The 19,660-nt window shown below is 29.3% G+C and overlaps 2 protein-coding genes and 1 pseudogene across 2 annotated transcripts; all 3 read right to left on the bottom strand.

Annotated features, from left to right (window-relative positions):
- Nucleotides 1-3,705: 3,705 nt before the first annotated feature.
- Nucleotides 3,706-4,820, bottom strand: LOC113371213 (annotated as a pseudogene).
- A 7,393-nt stretch (nt 4,821-12,213) lies between these two features.
- Nucleotides 12,214-13,674, bottom strand: LOC113371222 (zinc finger protein 85-like). The gene has a single exon (XM_026611862.1). The coding sequence runs from the start codon at nt 13,672-13,674 to the stop codon at nt 12,214-12,216; it is 1,461 nt and encodes a 486-aa protein (XP_026467647.1).
- Nucleotides 13,675-16,391: 2,717 nt separating this feature from the next.
- LOC113371229 (zinc finger protein 583-like) lies at nt 16,392-17,770 on the bottom strand. The gene has a single exon (XM_026611870.1). It carries the CDS (start codon nt 17,694-17,696, stop codon nt 16,392-16,394), a length of 1,305 nt encoding a protein of 434 aa, XP_026467655.1. The 5' UTR covers nt 17,697-17,770.
- Between the last annotated feature and the right edge of the window lie 1,890 nt (nt 17,771-19,660).

Genomic DNA, 19,660 nt, shown 5'->3' on the forward strand with positions numbered 1-19,660 from the left:
TCTGAATTTTTTATTACATATTTCGCAAATATGAGGAAGTTCACCAGTATGGACTGATAATGCTGTCTTAAAGTACTTGACCGTGAAAATCTTTTATTGCATTTTTGCACTCATAAGGGCGTTCTCAGTATGAATCATTTGATGTTGTTGTAAGCTTTGTTTTGCTGTGAATGTTTTATTGCATGATTCACATTTATACTGTTTCAAGTTATTAGTTGTTTCACTTTTGTTATCTGAAACTTCTTCAAATGATTTGTTCGTGCTATCCACTGAATTACTTGATTCACTGATCTTTTCATCACACATATATGAATTTTTATCTGAAACTGTTTTGTTTGTACTAGTCAAGTCATCTTGGTCATCAATCGTCTCTTGTTTTATTTCCTCGTCAATTGTAACCTCAGATTCTAAAAATTGCTGCAGACATATATCATGATCCATATAAAAATCTGACATTTCATAATCATCGAATTCCTGTTTCACGTGAGGATAGTCATCGAACGGTTCGATTTTAATTGTTGTGTTTGAATTTGTTTCTTCAGACATTTTTGAGGTTAGTTTGGTTACAACAGGCTAACTGGTGATGAGTTCTTAAAAATAAGAAGTCTAAGCGTATAAAAATATATATGTTACGATTTTTACTACTTTGTTTGTTGTTTAATATGATTTAACCTAGCACTGACCTTTTAACTAAATTTATCTTCGAATTTAACTTTAATAATCCCATAAACCACTTTGACGTTTCTCCTCCATTTTGTTTTATAAACAACAGATCAAGTTGAAGTTAAACACAAATCAGCTGCGTGTTTTTCGGCGGCAAATTTGAAATCGCGACATAATTGAAAAGTGAATGTTCATATTTTTCAGTTTCAGATTATGCTGAGACTTGCAACGACAAACATATTATAATTTTTCATGGCTTTTTAGCAACGTTTTTCGGGCCAGCTGGTGTACATATATATATTTGTTCCGTTGAATCATCTCGAAGCTAATTGAACTAGTACCAGTCTCTTAGCAATGCAAACGGTTTTCCCATCTCTATGATAAATTCATTGCCACAATTTTTGTATAATGCTATCTGTACTTTTAAATTCACTACTACTTGACATCATGCTGTCTGAGCACCTGAAACATCTGATTCTACACCTATTAATAAAATTTGCAAAACATATATTGTAAAGACTAGTGAATATATTTCGTATTAACAACAAAGAAAATACATCTTTAATTATATACATATAGATTAGAATTAGTTATTACAAATAAATATATACGTGTTTTCATTAAGAAACCATAAAAAATTTGTATGCACTTGTGGGAATCAAAGAGGCTATAAAGCCGGCCACAGACGTAACTGTATAACTGCGCAACCTGCGACTTGCACATGTATTCTGTAGCGTCTGTGGCGTGTTTTTTGCGCAACTGGACAGACTGGTGCAAGCGAGTAGGCATGAGCACTTTTCGATTATTTTAATTGCGCAATCGTTCAAGTCGGCAAGTTCCTTCGTTGGCCGCGTGTGGCAGCACATGTCTCGTTTCTATTTTACTTTGTAGCGAATTCATAATACAAAATTATGAATATATCGACAATTAAAAGTTATTAAATTAGCCCTATGAACACTTTGAATTCTCTTCTGATGCTGTAAATATATAAATTAATAAAAAAAATATATTTTTAGGTTATGTTTTGACATTTATTATTTGACATTTGTGATATGCTTGCGCAAGTACTTGAACATAAACTTGAACCGTCTGTGGGCGCTGTGAAAATACGCCTGGTTGCGCATTCATTCAGTTGCACAAGTGTACAGTTACGTCTGTGGCCGGCTTAAGATTTTAAGAAAAACAATATTCATATCATGACATTTTGTATAGTTTTGATAATGATAATTTTTAATACATTTTTATAAAACATAGAAATATATTTCTGTTAATTTATATATTTCTATACGGGTAACCCACGACATCTACAATGAATATACAATAACTAATACATTTTCGAAAATATATGAAAAAATGATTAAAGAAAGATTACTAAATTTGCTCATTCAAATAAATAGATAAACATCAATATGGTTTCCTCCCTTCATCAAATACACAAGGTGCCCTAATAGATTTGTCTAATACCATCAGTCTGGTATGTGGTATCAGGTGCTCTTGAGGAAAATATGCATACTAACAGCTGCCATTTTTATTGATTTACAAAAAGCTTTCGACACAGTAGATCATGGCATATTACTCAATAAACTAATTTTGATTTTGATTTGGGTGTAGAGGGTTTGTCTTAATAATTAAAGATTTCCTCATGGAAAGGATGATAACCTGTGGAGTCCCACAAGAAACTGTATTAGGACCTTTATTACATCTATTATACACCAATCATATTATATGCAGAGGATACTGCCATAGGATAAGGATAAAAAAAGACTCGAAGATACTATAAACACGGACATAAAAATATACACCGAGTGGCTAACTGAAAATAAACTAGCAATTAACATCGATAAAACAAAATACATATATTTCAAACATAGAAAAAATACCGAGAACACTAAACTAAATATTAACGTAAATAATAGAGAAATAGAAGAAGTGGAAAGCATAAAATACTTAGGACTGATAATAAATGAAAAACTGACATGGACAGAACATATAAACAAAATAAAAAGAAACATAGGAACATTAACAGGGGCATTGAAAAGGATCCACTTTTTCGGCAAAAAAAATAAAATACTAATTCTTAAAACGCAAATAATATCTATAATTTTATATGGAATAACTTGAGAGGAAATATCATATGGAGCGCAGTAAAATATATAATGAATTGCCAAATGATATTAAGATGACCAATGATGACGATAAATTCAAAAGAAAAATAAAGAAATACTATAAGGAAATTGAAGACAAAGAAGACTGAAGAGTTATATATAAAAATATTTTAATTATAATAGATATTATATTAATGAAATAGTCAAATGATAAATGTATACATATTATATGAAAACTGTTTTTCATAATCTCTCATACCAGGCAACTCTGCCTGACTGAGATATGAAAATAATGTATATATATATATATATATATATATATATATATATAATTTAAAAAAAAATATATATATATATAAAAAACCACGAATAATACAAATTAATTCAATAAACTTACGTTTCTTACACGACACGGATTTTTCATTTGTTTTTTTTTATTTCCATTAAAATTATTTACTGAAGACGGGATAAATTATTCTACCGATCCACATATTTTTTAATCAAATCGAGATTTCTACTAGGACGTAACCTTAAAATCTAATTACGTATGTGGCGTACGCCCTCGCACGTGACACGACGACCAATCACAATCGACCCGTATAGAAATGATATCATCGAGAGCGAATGACGAATCATTGGCACTCGACTCTTATTTGCCATAACGCACTTCCGTTGCATTTGCACAGATTTACACCCTAGTCGCGCCTAAAAGAGTTTTACTAAGAATATTGAAGAATTGAAGAACAAAAATAGTAATGTTTCGAATAAAACAAAAATAAATAGATTTTGTACTATGTATTGATATTATTAAACAATTACATACAAGGCACTAGTTTAGAATAACTGAAATATATATTAAATAAAGTGCATTTAATATCCTGTGTATCAATATAAGTTGAGTGATTGATAAGGATTATAAGGCCAGACAGTTTCTAGGCTAATTTATCAGTTTTGTTGACTGTTTTTTTACAGTTTGTTCTCTAGAATGTCTTCTTTCATGTTGCCTTAATGAATGTTTAGTTTTGAATGTTTTATTGCATGTCTCACATTCATAAGGGCGTTCTTCAGTATGCACTGATAAATGCTGTTTTAAACTACTTAACTGTGAAAATGTTTTATCGCATATATTACACTCATGACAGCGTTCTCCAGTATGTACTATTTCATGTTGAGTTAATGTTTGTTTTGTTTTGAATTTTTTATTGCAAATTTCACATTCATAAGGTCGTTCTTCACTATGCACTGATAAATGAGATATTAAATTACCTATCAGTGCAAATCTTTTATTGCATATTTTGCACTCATGAGGCTGTTCTCCAGTATGGATCATTTCATGTCGGATTAAGCTATTTTTGCTGCGAATGTTTTATTGCATATTTCGCACACATAAGGACATTCTTCAGTATGAACTGATAAATGCTGTCTTAAATAACTTATCTGTAAAAATGTTTTATTACATATTTTGCACTCATAAGAGCGTTCTGCAGAATGGACTGCTTTATGTTGTTTTAAAAATTTTTTCATTTTGAATGTTTTATTACATATTTCACATGTGTAAGGTCGTTCTTCAGTATGCACTGATAAATGCTGTCTTAAATTACTTGACTGTGAAAATCTTTTATTGCATATTTTGCACTCATAAGGGCGTTCCCCAGTGTGAATCATTTCATGTTGTTGTAAGCCTTGTTTTGTTACAAATGTTTTACTGCATGATTTACATTCATATTTCAACTTACTAGTTGTCTTACGCTTTCCTGAAATTTTTTCCATTGATTTGTTCGTGCTATCTACTGAATTACTTGATTCACTGATCTCTTCTTTACATAGGGAAGAACTTTCATCTAATACAGTTTTGTTTGTACTAGTCAAATCATCTTGGTCGTCAATTGTCTCTAGTTTGATTTCCTCGTCAATTGTAACCTCGGATTTAAGAAATTGCTGCAGACAGAAATCTGATGTATTTTCACAATCATCAAATTCCTGTTTCACTTGAAGATAATCATCGATCCGTTCGGTTTTAATTGTTTTGTTTGAATTTGTTTCTACAGACATGTTTGAAGTTTGTAGGTTATAATAAATAAACTGGTGATGATTTCTTAAAAATTGAGAAGTCTAAGTGTATAATAATATATGTGTTATGATTTTCACTATTTTGTTTGTTGTTTAATATGATATAATGCTAACACTGACCTTTTAGCTAAATTTATCTTCGAATTTAACTTTAACAGTTCCATAAACCACTTTGATATTTCTCCACTATATGTGTTTTACAAACCCGTGATCAGGTTGGACAACATTGAGCACATTTTAAATGCGAGTTTTTCGGCGGCAAAATTTGAAATCCTAAATTATTATTAATTTTAACAGAAAATATAAAATCTCAATATACAAAAGTTTTTGAGGAGGGGACAAATATATATATATATTATATATATATATTGTGTGTTATATATGTGTGATATATATATGTGTTGAAATTTTAATAATTTTGATGTAGAGATATGTTAGAATCAGTTTTCAGGGCAATACATCAATTAAAAACTTGTATAAACTTATAACATTCTTATTACGTTTCGGAAATTAAATTTATATTATTTATATTTTTTATTATTTATATAAAATCTAGAATACTTGATAAATTATAATGAGCACTCTAACTGAACTATAGATACGGAGACTGCAATGTGATATCATTAGAAACAATTAACCTATTAATTACTCTGCAAATGAGTAAATAACAACTCTGTTTATTGCTTAATCTACTTATTCAATTTTTTCTTTGTTTGAAGTTACCGTGGAATCGAAAAAGAAATTATCTAGTGTTCAATCACATAAGCGCAAACCTGCGAAAGATTAAATTAATTGTTGGGCATTATTGAAAAATTGCGAGCTGATTTAGTTGAAACGGAACTGGTTAAAAAATATGAACAAATTATAATCGGGATAATGAAAAATGGGGAGTCAGTGTTTAGAAAATGACTTGTTTATTCCGAGAAATTGAATTGTAACTTTTGCTTTTGTTGCAAATGTTTCGCATCTGTTGAACTTTGAATGTTGAAAACATGCGTGGAACAAATATGAAAAATGGAAGCAAAATTTACTTTGGAACGAAAATCTTAAGGCTTTTTTTATACCTTGTGGTGTCCATACTCTAAACTTAATAATTATTAACTAAGCAGAAATAATACATATCAAATATAATTAGTTTTTCGTCAATATAGTTCAAGAAATGTGTAATTTCTTTGCATTTTTACTCATTTTTCGACAATACTTCTAAAATAAAAAAAAATAAAAATTTAACTTTAAAACAACAATCTGATAATCTGAATATAACGAGAAAGCAAGGATGAATACAATTCGGCTCCTACGATATCAATAAGGAGACGTTTACGACCCAATTTTGGATATTGTGAAAAATAAAATTAAATTAAAATTTAAAAAATCCAACATGAAATACGAGTGTTATGATTGAAAACGACAAGATGGTTTTTTTTAGCTGTCTTGGCATGATTTGCTCAATAGAATAAATCGCACAATAAATAAGTAAAATGTTTCAAAACCCAAATATTAATATTGCACATACGTTAAAAATAATTGAAATTTTGAAAATATTTGATTATAATCAACCCGCGAATTACCTCGATTTTCTACATAAATTCAAAATCAATGTATTTTATACTCTTCCAGATTACATCTTACTTTTTGTGTACTAAATCCAATCAAATTAAAAGTTACTTTAAAAAAAATTGTAAATCTTATATATAAAAATGGATCGCAAAATGTGTTGGTAAGCGCATAACTCAACAACGCCTTGACCAATTTGGCCAATTCTTTTTTTAAAATGTTCGTTGAAGTCCAAAGATGGTTCTTACGATAAGAAAAAATCGAATAATTGCCGGGAAAACCCTAAAACAGCCCTTATCTTTTTCTCATATAAACGTTTTCTAACTAAAACGTAGAATCAATTTGAGCTTTATTGCTATTATATAAAGTTCATATTAAATTACAAGCACTCACTGTATACTCCTCCTAAACGATTATCCAGATTTTGATAAATCTTTCTGAAGTTTGTTAAGGAAACTTTTTAGGATATATGTGATTATAAAGTACTGGGACGTGTGTGCAATATTGTAGAAATAAATGGAAAAAATTGCAAAAATCAACATGTCATTGTTTGCATTGAAAACAAATGAAAACTATCACCTGCCAAAAATTTCAATTTACTCATGAACCTAGACAATATTAGAATATGTGTAATAAATTTATCATTACAAATAAGAAAAATGAAATGTCTACATTATTATTGCCGAAAAACAGCTGAGATGTGCGAGAAATTAAAATATTAGGTTGTCAAATATCTCCCTTCCGCCTTTTTGTATTATAAACCAAGAGCAAAAAAGCGGAAGGGAGATATTTGACAACCTAATAATATAAAATACAATATACGTATGGCAGATCGAATTATACACATATGAACAAATATGACAAATTAATTCCCTTAAAATATTAAATTAAGTATTAATCAAGGCCGGTCCTACCTTTAATGCGATGCGCACGCCTACATAAGATTCGGATATTAAATTATCAATATAGTTTTATTTTTCAATATATAATGTCTTTGCATCTTTTAGTAATCTTTCCACAGTATTTTTAAAATTCGTAAAAATTTCACTTTATAACAACAAATGGGAAAGTAAAGATGAATACATACAATTCGGCCCTCACGATATCGATTAGGAGAAGTTTAAGATGCAATTTTGGATATCTTAAATAATAAAAAAAGAGTGCGCGTAAGGATCGCACGCGATTGAAGTAAAACTTATTTGCTACTGTACAAAATGGCATTTAAGTAAAAATAAATACATCGTATAACAATTTTGAATAATGTTTATTTGTAATATGGTAACACTCGTGATGCAATAGTGTCCTCAATCATTATACACATTTATATAACGATAAATTATATATTTATGATTACATTAAAAATATGTATAATATTTACAAACAATAATGTAATCAAAGTCGTACTTGAAATATGACATGATCGTTTTAAAGTAATTGCTGATTAATAAATTCTATAATATTCATTCACATAGTGGATTATGTTAAACAACGCCAAAACAACTATTGTTTTTGCAAATTAACTCATCCTGTAACAATTGTGTTTGCAGAACTTCATGTAATTAAAATTAACATACATTCATTTACTGTTTGTATTTTTTTACTTTTTCGCTGACGATATAATTTCATTCCTTGAACAGCTGTAATATCCGTCTTGCCTAACAAATTGAAGCCATACTTTTATATTTGTTTTATTTATCAAGCCCTGCACATAGCTTGATCTATGAATCATTTGCTTTTTTATGTGAACGTTAATGCAATGATCATCATCAATATTACGAGGTAATAAATTAACCATATTATTAATGTCAACAGGCACATTTATAATTTGGCCAAACATTCCAAATTGTCCATTTGCATGTCGCAATCGTCTAATTTGCATGAAACACAACCTAGGTGAAATTAACCTTTCAGATACAGTATCTAGTTTAGATAGATAATTTGGTATAGGCGGAAAAACAAACCCGTTAAACTTACACAAAGTGGGAATTTTACCCGAATTTAATATCTTTTGACAAGTTTGGCATCCAACCTGATTATTTTATCCAACCTAACCCATGTCGCGCCTAAAGAAGTTTTACTTCAAAAAATGTTTAGAGACTACGAGCTAAATACAAAACTCAAGTGAAAGTCGACACATTTTTTATTTGTTTTTGACATATGATTTGGCATTTGATGTATTTTTTGTTTTGCTCGCATACTAGATCGAATAATTGCGATAGCTACGCCTACTAGCGTCGTAGTGTTCAACTTCACGTTGGCGTTTTCGTTGCATTTGTACGGATTTACACCCGTGTCGCGCCTAATGAAGTTTTTACACCCATGTCGCGCCTAAAGAAGTTTTACTTCAAAAATGCATATAAATTTGCAGAAGGCAGCTTTTGCCACTCTAAATTCTTCTGAATTTACATTTTCTTGTAAGTTCGATCATATTCTTAACAATTACTTCAAAAAATGCCGTCCGAACATCGTCTTTCGTACTACCGGTCAAATGACCGGTCGCAATAGGTAAGACAGTATAAATTTTTTTTTTTAAAGTAAAAATTGAAAAAACAAATTTACATTGAAAAATGTATCATACTCACATATTAGGAAAAGTCATGAAGACTGATGACCATTCAATTACGTTTAACACTATTCCTACCGGGACCGGTCAAATGACCGTTTTTGATTTTTCTATTAGTATTTTTCATATTAAACGTAATTGAATCGTCATCAAACTTCATGACTTTTCCTAATATGTGAGTATGATACATTTTTCAATGTAAATTTGTATTTTCATTTTTTATTTTTGGAAAAAAAATTGTATACTGTCTTACCTACCGCGACCGGTCATTTGACCGGTAGTACGAAAGACGATGTTCGGACGGCATTTTTTTGTGGTAAGAACATAATTTAAAATTAATTGTTAAGAACATGATCGAACTTACGAGAAAATGTAAATTCAGAAGAATTTAGAGTGGTAAAAATTGTCTTCTGCAAATTTATATGCATTTTTTCCTATTCTGTATGCACGCTGCGCATATGAGGCAAGGTGTATAAATATTGCACTTCTACGGTATACAAAGTGGGTTTTCTCATTTTTGCTCAATGTCTTTTTTACTAAGAAATCCAAACAACAAATTGATAGGTTTTGTTCTGAATCCGAAGGTTGGTTTAACTACATTGATAGCAATCAAAATTGTTGTAAAAGACCACGTATTATTATCGACAAACATGTATTTTCAATAAAGGTAAGGTGTAAATTTATTCAATACATGTTCAATAATATTCAGGAAAACGTAGTATAAAATTCTAGTAACTGTTCAATATACGATGTAAATATAATTATGCCCAGCAAATCGCACAAATGGGGTGTAAAATTTTGATAACCGTCTAGTATAATCCATTATTAAAATATGTCTTAACATAAAATGTTTGAATATGAAATCATTGATTTAGAATTATTTTATAAATAAATATATAACTTATCTTAAAACTAATTTAATGTTAATTACTCATATAGATATTTATATATACTGAATGACGATATATTATTACATATTGATCAGAATTTTTAAGTTTGCATGATGTATATAGTAAATCGATGAGCAATATCACAAATATATGTAAAATGGTTTAGACAACTTGCAAAGATCTTAAGATATTATATGAAATGATGTTTGAAATAAATCTTCTACATTTTCCAAATTTTAAATATGCTTCTAGCTTAGAATGCTCTAATTAGGTATTTATAAAAAAAGTATCATATGCCTAAATCGATACAGTAAAGAAAACGTTTCATCAAGGACACATGCACGTTTAGTTTGTAATTTGAAAACGCAACTAAAACGAAACCGTTACGTAACCGAGCAACAAAATGGCTGCGATAGTATGTGTATGTGTATAACATATGTGTGACTTCTATGTTACGTACACGCAATGTTATTCTGGTTACGTTAGATTAACGTAGTAATTACACTTTGTAATTTGCTTGGTATTAACACATCAAATTATATTGAAAACTAAAACTGATATTTAAAAAATCGGTTTACAGTTTCCTAAATTAAAAGTTCCAATATAACTTTATATTATTTTAGTCCTTGTTTTGATTTTATATATGTATCTTTCTATGATATTATTATGATTATCAATGCAAAAAATATTACTGTTTGATAAAACTATATATCCAACTTTAAAAATGTGAGTGTTTAAACCTACGATGGATCGATTGAAGAAAATGCAGGAACAGAAAATTATTAAAAGATAATTATAGTAAAAGAAATTTTTTTTTCTTTTCAGTATTTATTTGGTAATGAATTGGTGATAATGAGTTGATGGTGAGTCTCTATATATAAATACTGATTCTTTACAATAGTTTTGGTTCGGATCAAAGAACCTAATGACATTGCTTGCAGAAGATTAAGCTTTAAAGATTCAAATATAAAGGGAAACGCCCGCAGGAAGTTAATAGACTAATACGTAGAAAACTGAGAAATTCTTTGAAGATTTATAACCATGGTTTCATTGCAATGAAACCGTATTATCAAAATCGCTAGTTTGATGCAAAAAAATTTAAACGTTTTTACCATCCTACTTATAGCTAAACTTTTAGTAAAAAAAGAAATTGTGATGGTAGGTACAATTGAAGCAATATAACATCTACAAATACTGGTAGAACTAAAAATCAAGGACTTCACTCAAATAATATTTACAATTTTGGAAGCTAAGAAAGAAGATTCTAATTTCCACTTACATACACATATGTTGAAAAAATTACACTAATATGGGAGTCAATTCAATTGGTATTAGCGTCGTGTTTGGTGTAGATGTCATTCATAAAGTAGTCAGAAATCTTTCGGTAAAATATGAATTTTAGAGAGAATTTATCAAAGATTTACATTACCTTGTATTTATTCATGATAAATCCATTGTTTTCACATAAAGAAATTACGGGAAGACGATGTACAAGGACTTTCTATTCCAATTAACTTCCCGTATAGTTCCAACAAGAATTCAGAAAAAAATCAACAAGATCAAAACAGATTCCCTAAAAGAAAATATTCCAGATAATGTTTCAGAAAGATGATAGGGCGAACAAAATCAGCCAAAAACGTAAAAGTGCGTGTGCAGAAAATACACTCTAAGAAAAAAAATCGTAAAAAATTGGATAAAATAGAATAAAATGCTGATTTCGCATTCTAAAACAAAAGAAATATTTTGTATTTGTATTTATAAACTCTTAAACTAGCATTAACTCTTCAATCAATACTGAAAAATATAGATTTTGCATGACCGGTCATTTGACCGGTCGCGGTAGGAATAGTGTTAAAAGAGTTAAAAAATTTTAACAAAGAATCAAAGTTATTTTCAGGAATGCAAGTAATTATATCATCGACATATCTGTAATAAAGGAAAAATTCAACATTAGATTTAGATTAGATTAGATTAGAACAATAAAAATGTTATAAGTTCATACAAGTTTTTAATTGATGTATTGCCCTGAAGACTGATTCTCATATATATAGACTAAAGGCTAGACCTGCCTTTGCTAAAAACTAATCCGCACATCTCCGTTCAAAGTTTTCTTCATTTGTTCAAAAATGACGGCATTTACATAGAATTTTGGGTTTGATATAGGAAGCCGCGAATATAGGAATTGGGTCGCAATTTTTTTGACCGCGAATTGCGAAAACGCTAATAAAGAAGTTCTACTTAACCAGCATTTGTACTATGTATTTATATTATTAAACAATTACATACAATACACTAATTATGAATAACAAACAGAGTAATATAATGCACAAATTAGAATTAATAACCTGTATTCATATAAGTTGTGAAATTATAAGGACTGTTTTTTTACAGTTTGTTTCCTACTATGTCCTATTTCATGTCGCATTAATAAATGTTTAGTTTTGAATGTCTTATTGCATGTCTTGCATTCATAAGGTCGTTCTTCAATATGCAGTGATAAATGCTTTCTTAAATTACCTGCCTGTGAAAATCTTTTATTGCATATTTTGCACTCATAAGGCCGTTCTCCAGTATGTACAATTTTATGGTGCCTTAATATAGATTTAGTTTTGAATGTTTTATTGCATGTCTCACATTCATAAGGTCGTTCTTCACTATGCACTGATAAATGCCCTTTTAAACTACTTGACTGTGTAAATCTTTTATTGCATATTTTGCACTCATGAGGCCGTTCTCCAGTATGTACTATTTTATGTTCAGTTAATGCTTGTTTTGTTTTGAATTTTTTATTGCACATTTCACAATCATAAGCACGTTCTTCATTATGCATTAATATATGACTTTTTAAATGACTTAACACTAAAAATGTTTTTTTGCATATTACACACTCATGAGGGCGTACTCCAGTATGGATCATTTCATGTTGTTTTAAGTATTCTTTCAATCTGAATTTTTCATTACATATTTCACAAATATAAGGACGTTCTCCGGTATGCACTGATAAATGCCTTCTTAAATGACTTGACTGTGAAAATCTTTTATTGCATATATTACACTCATGACAGCGTTCTCCAGTATGTACTATTTCATGTTGAGTTAATGTTTGTTTTCTTTTGAATTTTTTATTGCATATTTCACAATCATAAGCACGTTCTTCAGTATGCGCTGATGAATGCTTTCTTAAATTACTTATCAGTGCAAATCTTTTATTGCATATTTTGCACTCATGAGGCCGTTCTCCAGTATGGATCATTTCATGTTGTTTTAAGCTATTTTTTGTTGTGAATGTTTTATTGCATATTTCGCACACATAAGGATGTTCTCCAGTATGAACTGATAAATGCTGTCTTAAATTACTTGACTGTGAAAATCTTTTATTGCATAGTTTGCACTTATAAGAGCGTTCTGCAGAATGGATCCTTTCATGTTGTTTTAAGATATTTTTTGTTTTGAATGTTTTATTGCATGATTCACATTTATACGGTTTCAAGTTATTAGTTATTTTAGTTTTTGCTGAAACTTCTTCAAATGATTTGTTTGTGCTATCCACTAAATTACTTGAATTACTGACCTCTTCAACCCTTATATTAGAACTTTCATCTAAAACTGTTTTGTTTGTGTTAGTCACGTCTTCTTGGTCATAAATCGTCTCTTGTTTTATTTCCTCGTCAACTGTAACCTCGGATTTAAGAAATTGCTGCAGACATATATCATCATCCATATACAAATCTGATGTATTTTCACAATCACCAAATTCCTGTTTCACTTGAGGATAATCATCGAACGGTTCGATTTTAATTGTTGTGTTTGAATTTGTTTCTTCAGACATTTTTGAGGTTAGTTTGGTTATAATAAACAAACTGGTGATGAGTTCTTAAAAATTGAGAAGTCTAAGTGTATAATAATAATATATGTGTTACAATATTTACTAATTCGTTTATTGTTTAATATGATTTAACACTAGCACTGACCTTTTTACTTAACTTATCTTCGAATTTAACTTTAATAATCCCATAAACCACTTTGACGTTTCTCCTCCATTTTGTTTTATAAACAACAGATCAAGTTGAAGTTAAAAACAAATCAGCTGTGAGTTTTTCGGCGGCAAATTTGAAATCGCAACACAATTGAAAAGTGAATGTTCATATTTTTCAGTTTCAGATTATGCTGAGACTTGTAACGACAAACATATTATAATTTTTTATGGCTTTTTAACAACGTTTTTTGGGCGAGCTGGTACATATATAAAGAATAAATAATAATATAGAATTTAATAATAAATATAAGGGTCAATTCTGCAATAACATAGCGTTGTTATGGCAATGCTATGTTATTCTTTTACCTTGGTAGTAAAAAAGTTGATATTTTGAGTTTCTAGTAAATAAAACTACAAACAAAACTACTTACCATAAATAAATCATAATTAAATAAAATTCACGTAAAACATCCTATCGAACGTAATTGAACATCATCTGTCAAGAACGTTTATTCAAATTACTCATCTACAAAAAATTTTAAATTAAAAATGTAAAGTTTCTACGCGATTTTGAAATAATATCTCACCTTTCCGACAACCTATTGATTGGCACGATTTTTTCAAGTCTAAGACTGGCCAAATCGGTTTAGCCGTTTTCGAGTTTTACCGAATCATTTGATCGAGAGCTCCATTTTTATATATAAGATATATATATTTCACTGGTAATTGTTCCGTTTGATATAGTTTTTGTTAACAAGTGCAATATTGTAATACACTATTTATTAAAATATACTACCTATATAACACAATAAATATATTACAAAAAGAAAATCATTTAATAAACAATGAGTATTATAAAATGCTACTTAAAGTTTAAGCATGTAAATCGATAATGGATGACCATTTTGAAAATAGTTTCATAATAATATTTACAGAAAGGTAATAAAATATTTGGTATTAAAAATCTTATTATTGCATCTAGCAAACCTAAACCATCTATTATGACAAACATTATAATTTCTAAAACCCCCGTATTAAACTAAAGATGCAAGACAAATTTTTGTTCCGTTATTTCATCAAAGAAATAATACTTTATCAATCTTTGTAATTTACTTGGACACATGTTTATATAATAAAAAGTTATATACGGCTTATAGGTTTTGAAAACCGGTTTTTTGACGAAAATTATGGGATTCAAAAAACGGTTTTTTAGTAGAAAAATTCGGTTTTCACTGTATAAATGGAAAATGACAAATATAGCCAAATATAAAAAATGGATGAAAGCATTTTGATTCTTGAAACAATATCGGTTCAATAGCATTTGGAATCTTATCAGTCTGCAATATTTCCCAGAAAGGCTTTCTGTAATCTTTTGTCAAATGTATATATTAATTTAGATTTTTATACCATAGTGTATATATTAATTTAAATCAGTGTCTTCTTAAAGAAGTAACTTTCTCTAATCAAACTTAAAAAAAAGAGTTTTAAAACCTAGAAGCCAAATTAAAGAATAAAAAACTTATAATTATTATATTAGGCCTTAACAACAATTAAACATAATTTGGTCGCAAGTATGACAAGGACACGTCTAAGTAACAAATCGATAGACGTTCTCAGTTTTTTTAAATAATATTTTATTAAACAAAAAACTAATTCGATTTTTTAAAATTGCCCGGAATAAAAAATACTGGGGGTTTCGCCTAATTGGTTTTAAACTAAAATTGATATTAACAAGCATGTTTTAACATGTATCATTATGTTAAACAATGCCTAAACAAATATTGTTTTCGCAACTTCACTCATCATGTAATAATTGTGTTTGAAGAACTTCATGTAATTAAAATTAACATACATTCATTGACTGCTTGTATTTTTTTTTTACTTTTTTTCTGGCGATATAATCTCATTCTTTGAGCAGCTGTAATATCTGTCTTGCCTATAAATATAATTTCTAAAAATATATAGTAACCACGAATAATACAAATTACTTCAATAAACTTACGTTTCTTACACGGAACGGATTTTTCATTTGTTTTTTTATTTTCGCTATAATTATTTACTGATGAGGGGATAAATTATTCTACCGATCCATATATTTTTTAATCAAATCAAGATTTCTACTAGGACGTAACCTTAAAATCTAATTACGTATGTGGCGTACGCATACAACCAAAGAAACCTCGCACGTGACACGACGACCAATCACAATCGACCCGTATAGAAATGATATCATCGAGAGCGAATGACAAATCATTGGCACTCGACTCTTATTTGTGCCGTAACGCACTTCCGTTGCATTTGCACAGATTTACACCCTAGTCGCGCCTAAAAGAGTTTTACTAAGAATATTGAAGAATTGAAAAACAAAAATAGTAATGTTTTGAATAAAACAAAAATAAATAGCATTTATACAATGTATTGATATTAATAAACAATTACATACAAGGCACTGGTTAGGAGTAACAACCAGAGTTGTAACTGAAATATATATTAAATAAATTGCATTTAATATGGTATATCAATATAAGTTGTGTAATGGATAAGGATTATAAGGCCGGACAGTTTCTAGGCTAATTTATCAGTTTTGTTGACTGTTTTTTTACAGTTTGTTCTCTAGTATGTTTTCTTTCATGTTGCCTAAATGAACATTTAGTTTTGAATGTTTTATTGCATGTCTTGCATTCATAAGGTCGTTCTTCAATATGCAGTGATAAATGCTGTCTTAAAGAACTAGCCATTGAAAATTTTTTATTGCATATTTTGCACTCATGAGGCCGTTCTCGAGTATGTACTATTTTATGTTCAGTTAATGCTTGTTTTCTTTTGAATTTTTTATTGCACATTTCACAATCATAAGCACGTTCTTCATTATGCATTAATATATGACTTTTTAAATGACTTAACACTAAAAATGTTTTTTTGCATATTACACACTCATGAGGGCGTACTCCAGTATGGATCATTTCATGTTGTTTTAAGTATTCTTTCAATCTGAATTTTTCATTACATATTTCACAAATATAAGGACGTTCTCCGGTATGTACTGATAAATGCTTTCTTAAATTACTTATCAGTGCAAATCTTTTATTGCATATATTACACTCATGACAGCGTTCTCCAGTATGTACTATTTCATGTTGAGTTAATGTTTGTTTTCTTTTGAATTTTTTATTGCATATTTCACAATCATAAGCACGTTCTTCACTATGCACCGATGAATGCTTTCTTAAATTACTTATCAGTGCAAATCTTTTATTGCATATGTTGCACTCATGAGGCCGTTCCCCAGTGTGGATCATTTCATGTTGTTTTAAGCTATTTTTTGTTGTGAATGTTTTATTGCATATTTCGCACACATAAGGACGTTCTCCAGTATGAACTGATAAATGCTGTCTTAAATTACTTGACTGTGAAAATCTTTTATTGCATAGTTTGCACTTATAAGAGCGTTCTGCAGAATGGATCCTTTCATGTTGTTTTAAGATATTTTTTGTTTTGAATGTTTTATTGCATGATTCACATTTATACGGTTTCAAGTTATTAGTTGTTTTAGTTTTTGCTGAAACTTCTTCAAATGATTTGTTTGTGCTATCCACTAAATTACTTGAATTACTGACCTCTTCAACCCTTATATTAGAACTTTCATCTAAAACTGTTTTGTTTGTGTTAGTCACGTCTTCTTGGTCATAAATCGTCTCTTGTTTTATTTCCTCGTCAACTGTAACCTCGGATTTAAGAAATTGCTGCAGACATATATCATCATCCATATACAAATCTGATGTATTTTCACAATCACCAAATTCCTGTTTCACTTGAGGATAATCATCGAACGGTTCGATTTTAATTGTTGTGTTTGAATTTGTTTCTTCAGACATTTTTGAGGTTAGTTTGGTTACAACAGGCTAACTGGTGATGAGTTCTTAAAAATTAAGAAGTCTAAGTGTATAAAAATATATATGTTACGATTTTTACTATTTTGTTTGTTGTTTAATATGATTTAACACTAGCACTGACCTTTTAACTTAATTTATCTTCGAATTTAACTTTAACAATTCCATAAACCACTTTGACATTTCTCCTCCATTTTGTTTCATAAACAACAGATCAAGTTGAAGTTAATCACAAATCAGCAGCGACTTTTTCGGCGGCAAATTTGAAATCGCAACATAATTGAAAAGTGAATGTTCATATTTTTCAGTTTCAGATTATGCTGAGACTTGCAACGACAAACATATTATAATTTTTTATGGCTTTTTAACAACGTTTTTCGGTCGAGCTGGTATATATATATATATATATATATATATATATATATATGTATGATTCTGAACTTAACACGCTGTGCGACACAAATCTCTTTTATTTAGATAACATGTCCAAATTTCTTACAAAACAATAAAAGCGTCGCGCAAAGGATTCGCAATTCGTTCTACACATGTGTAGAATCTTGGTAAAAAATATTTTTTAATAAGTCCTTTCTCCATTACATCTTCAACCAGTCTACGAACAACACACTATCCAATTGTGATTTTTTAAATTAGTATTTTGTGAAAATATTGTGTAATTACAAGTTTAATGTTTATAATACATATATTATATATACTACAGTGTAGTGCATTACCGTATCTTGATACCATGGATTATTAAAATTTTCCAATTAACACTAAGAATAACTAACTATATGTAAGTACTATTTACTATTTCATTTTTTCTTTTCACTCCAATTCAATTGTTTTAGTTTTTAATTTTATTTTTAGTTTCCACTGAATGAAGGCTAGGATTATAGCCGAAACGTATGGATTTAAAATACATTTTTGAAAGAAATTCATGTTCCTTATTGATGTTATGCCCGATTACTAGACTTTGTTAATATATATATGTATATATATATACTAGATGACCCGACAGACGTTGTCCTGTACCCACATCTACCTTTTTTTAATATCCTATACTTATATTTACACCGTTCAGTTAAAAATAATAATTATTGTTAAATGTGGAACTGCTACAAATAAAATGGTCATTCTCGTTTCCCACAGTTAACACTTTAATTATCCCTTTAATAAATATTAAAATATGTTCAATAAAATTGTATATTAAAAATTATACACTGCAATTAATCGAACAAATTTAGTTCCAATAGCTCAATTTATTTTAATTGCCAAGGGTTATCCAATAATTTTCGTCATTCCTGTAGATGTACGAGGTCTGTTCAAAAAGTTTTCGTAATTTTCGTTTTTTCAAAAAAATATTTATTTATTCGTCTACATTAATGTGGTCCCCTTCAAAGTAGTCCCCCCCAGATATAATACACTTATGCCAGCGTTTTTTCCAATTTTCGAAGCACCCTTGATATTCACTTTTTGATATGTCCTTGAGCACTCTCAGCGATTTTCTTCAATCGAGGAAAACCGCCGTCCTTTCATGGGTCTCTTCAACTTTGGGAATAGGAAAAAGTCACACGGAGCCATATCTGGTGAATTTTTGCACTTTGCAACACTTTATTTCATTTTTTACGCAAAATTTAATACAAATTCTTTGACTTTTTCAATTCTTCCATTGTAAAAATCGCCGAGCTCAGAAAAACACGTCGAACCTTAGCGACTACCACAGACAAAGTAAACAGTGAATATAGCTGAAAATTTCATCATACTTTAGGGGCATGTATACCAACACAATAAAAAAAAATTTTTGACAATCAGACACTCCAGACCCGCGAAATTTAATTATTAGTAATTCCGGGTACTTTTTGAACACACCTCGTATATGTATAAATGAATGATTTTTTGTTTATTCACGACTAAAACATTGATTTTCCAAATCTATCACACAAAAATTC

Source organism: Ctenocephalides felis, unplaced genomic scaffold (assembly GCF_003426905.1).
Source record: "Ctenocephalides felis isolate EL2017-DRISC unplaced genomic scaffold, ASM342690v1 CF-g0.4_SCAFFOLD_00845, whole genome shotgun sequence".
NCBI classification, from domain to species: Eukaryota; Metazoa; Arthropoda; class Insecta; order Siphonaptera; family Pulicidae; genus Ctenocephalides; species Ctenocephalides felis.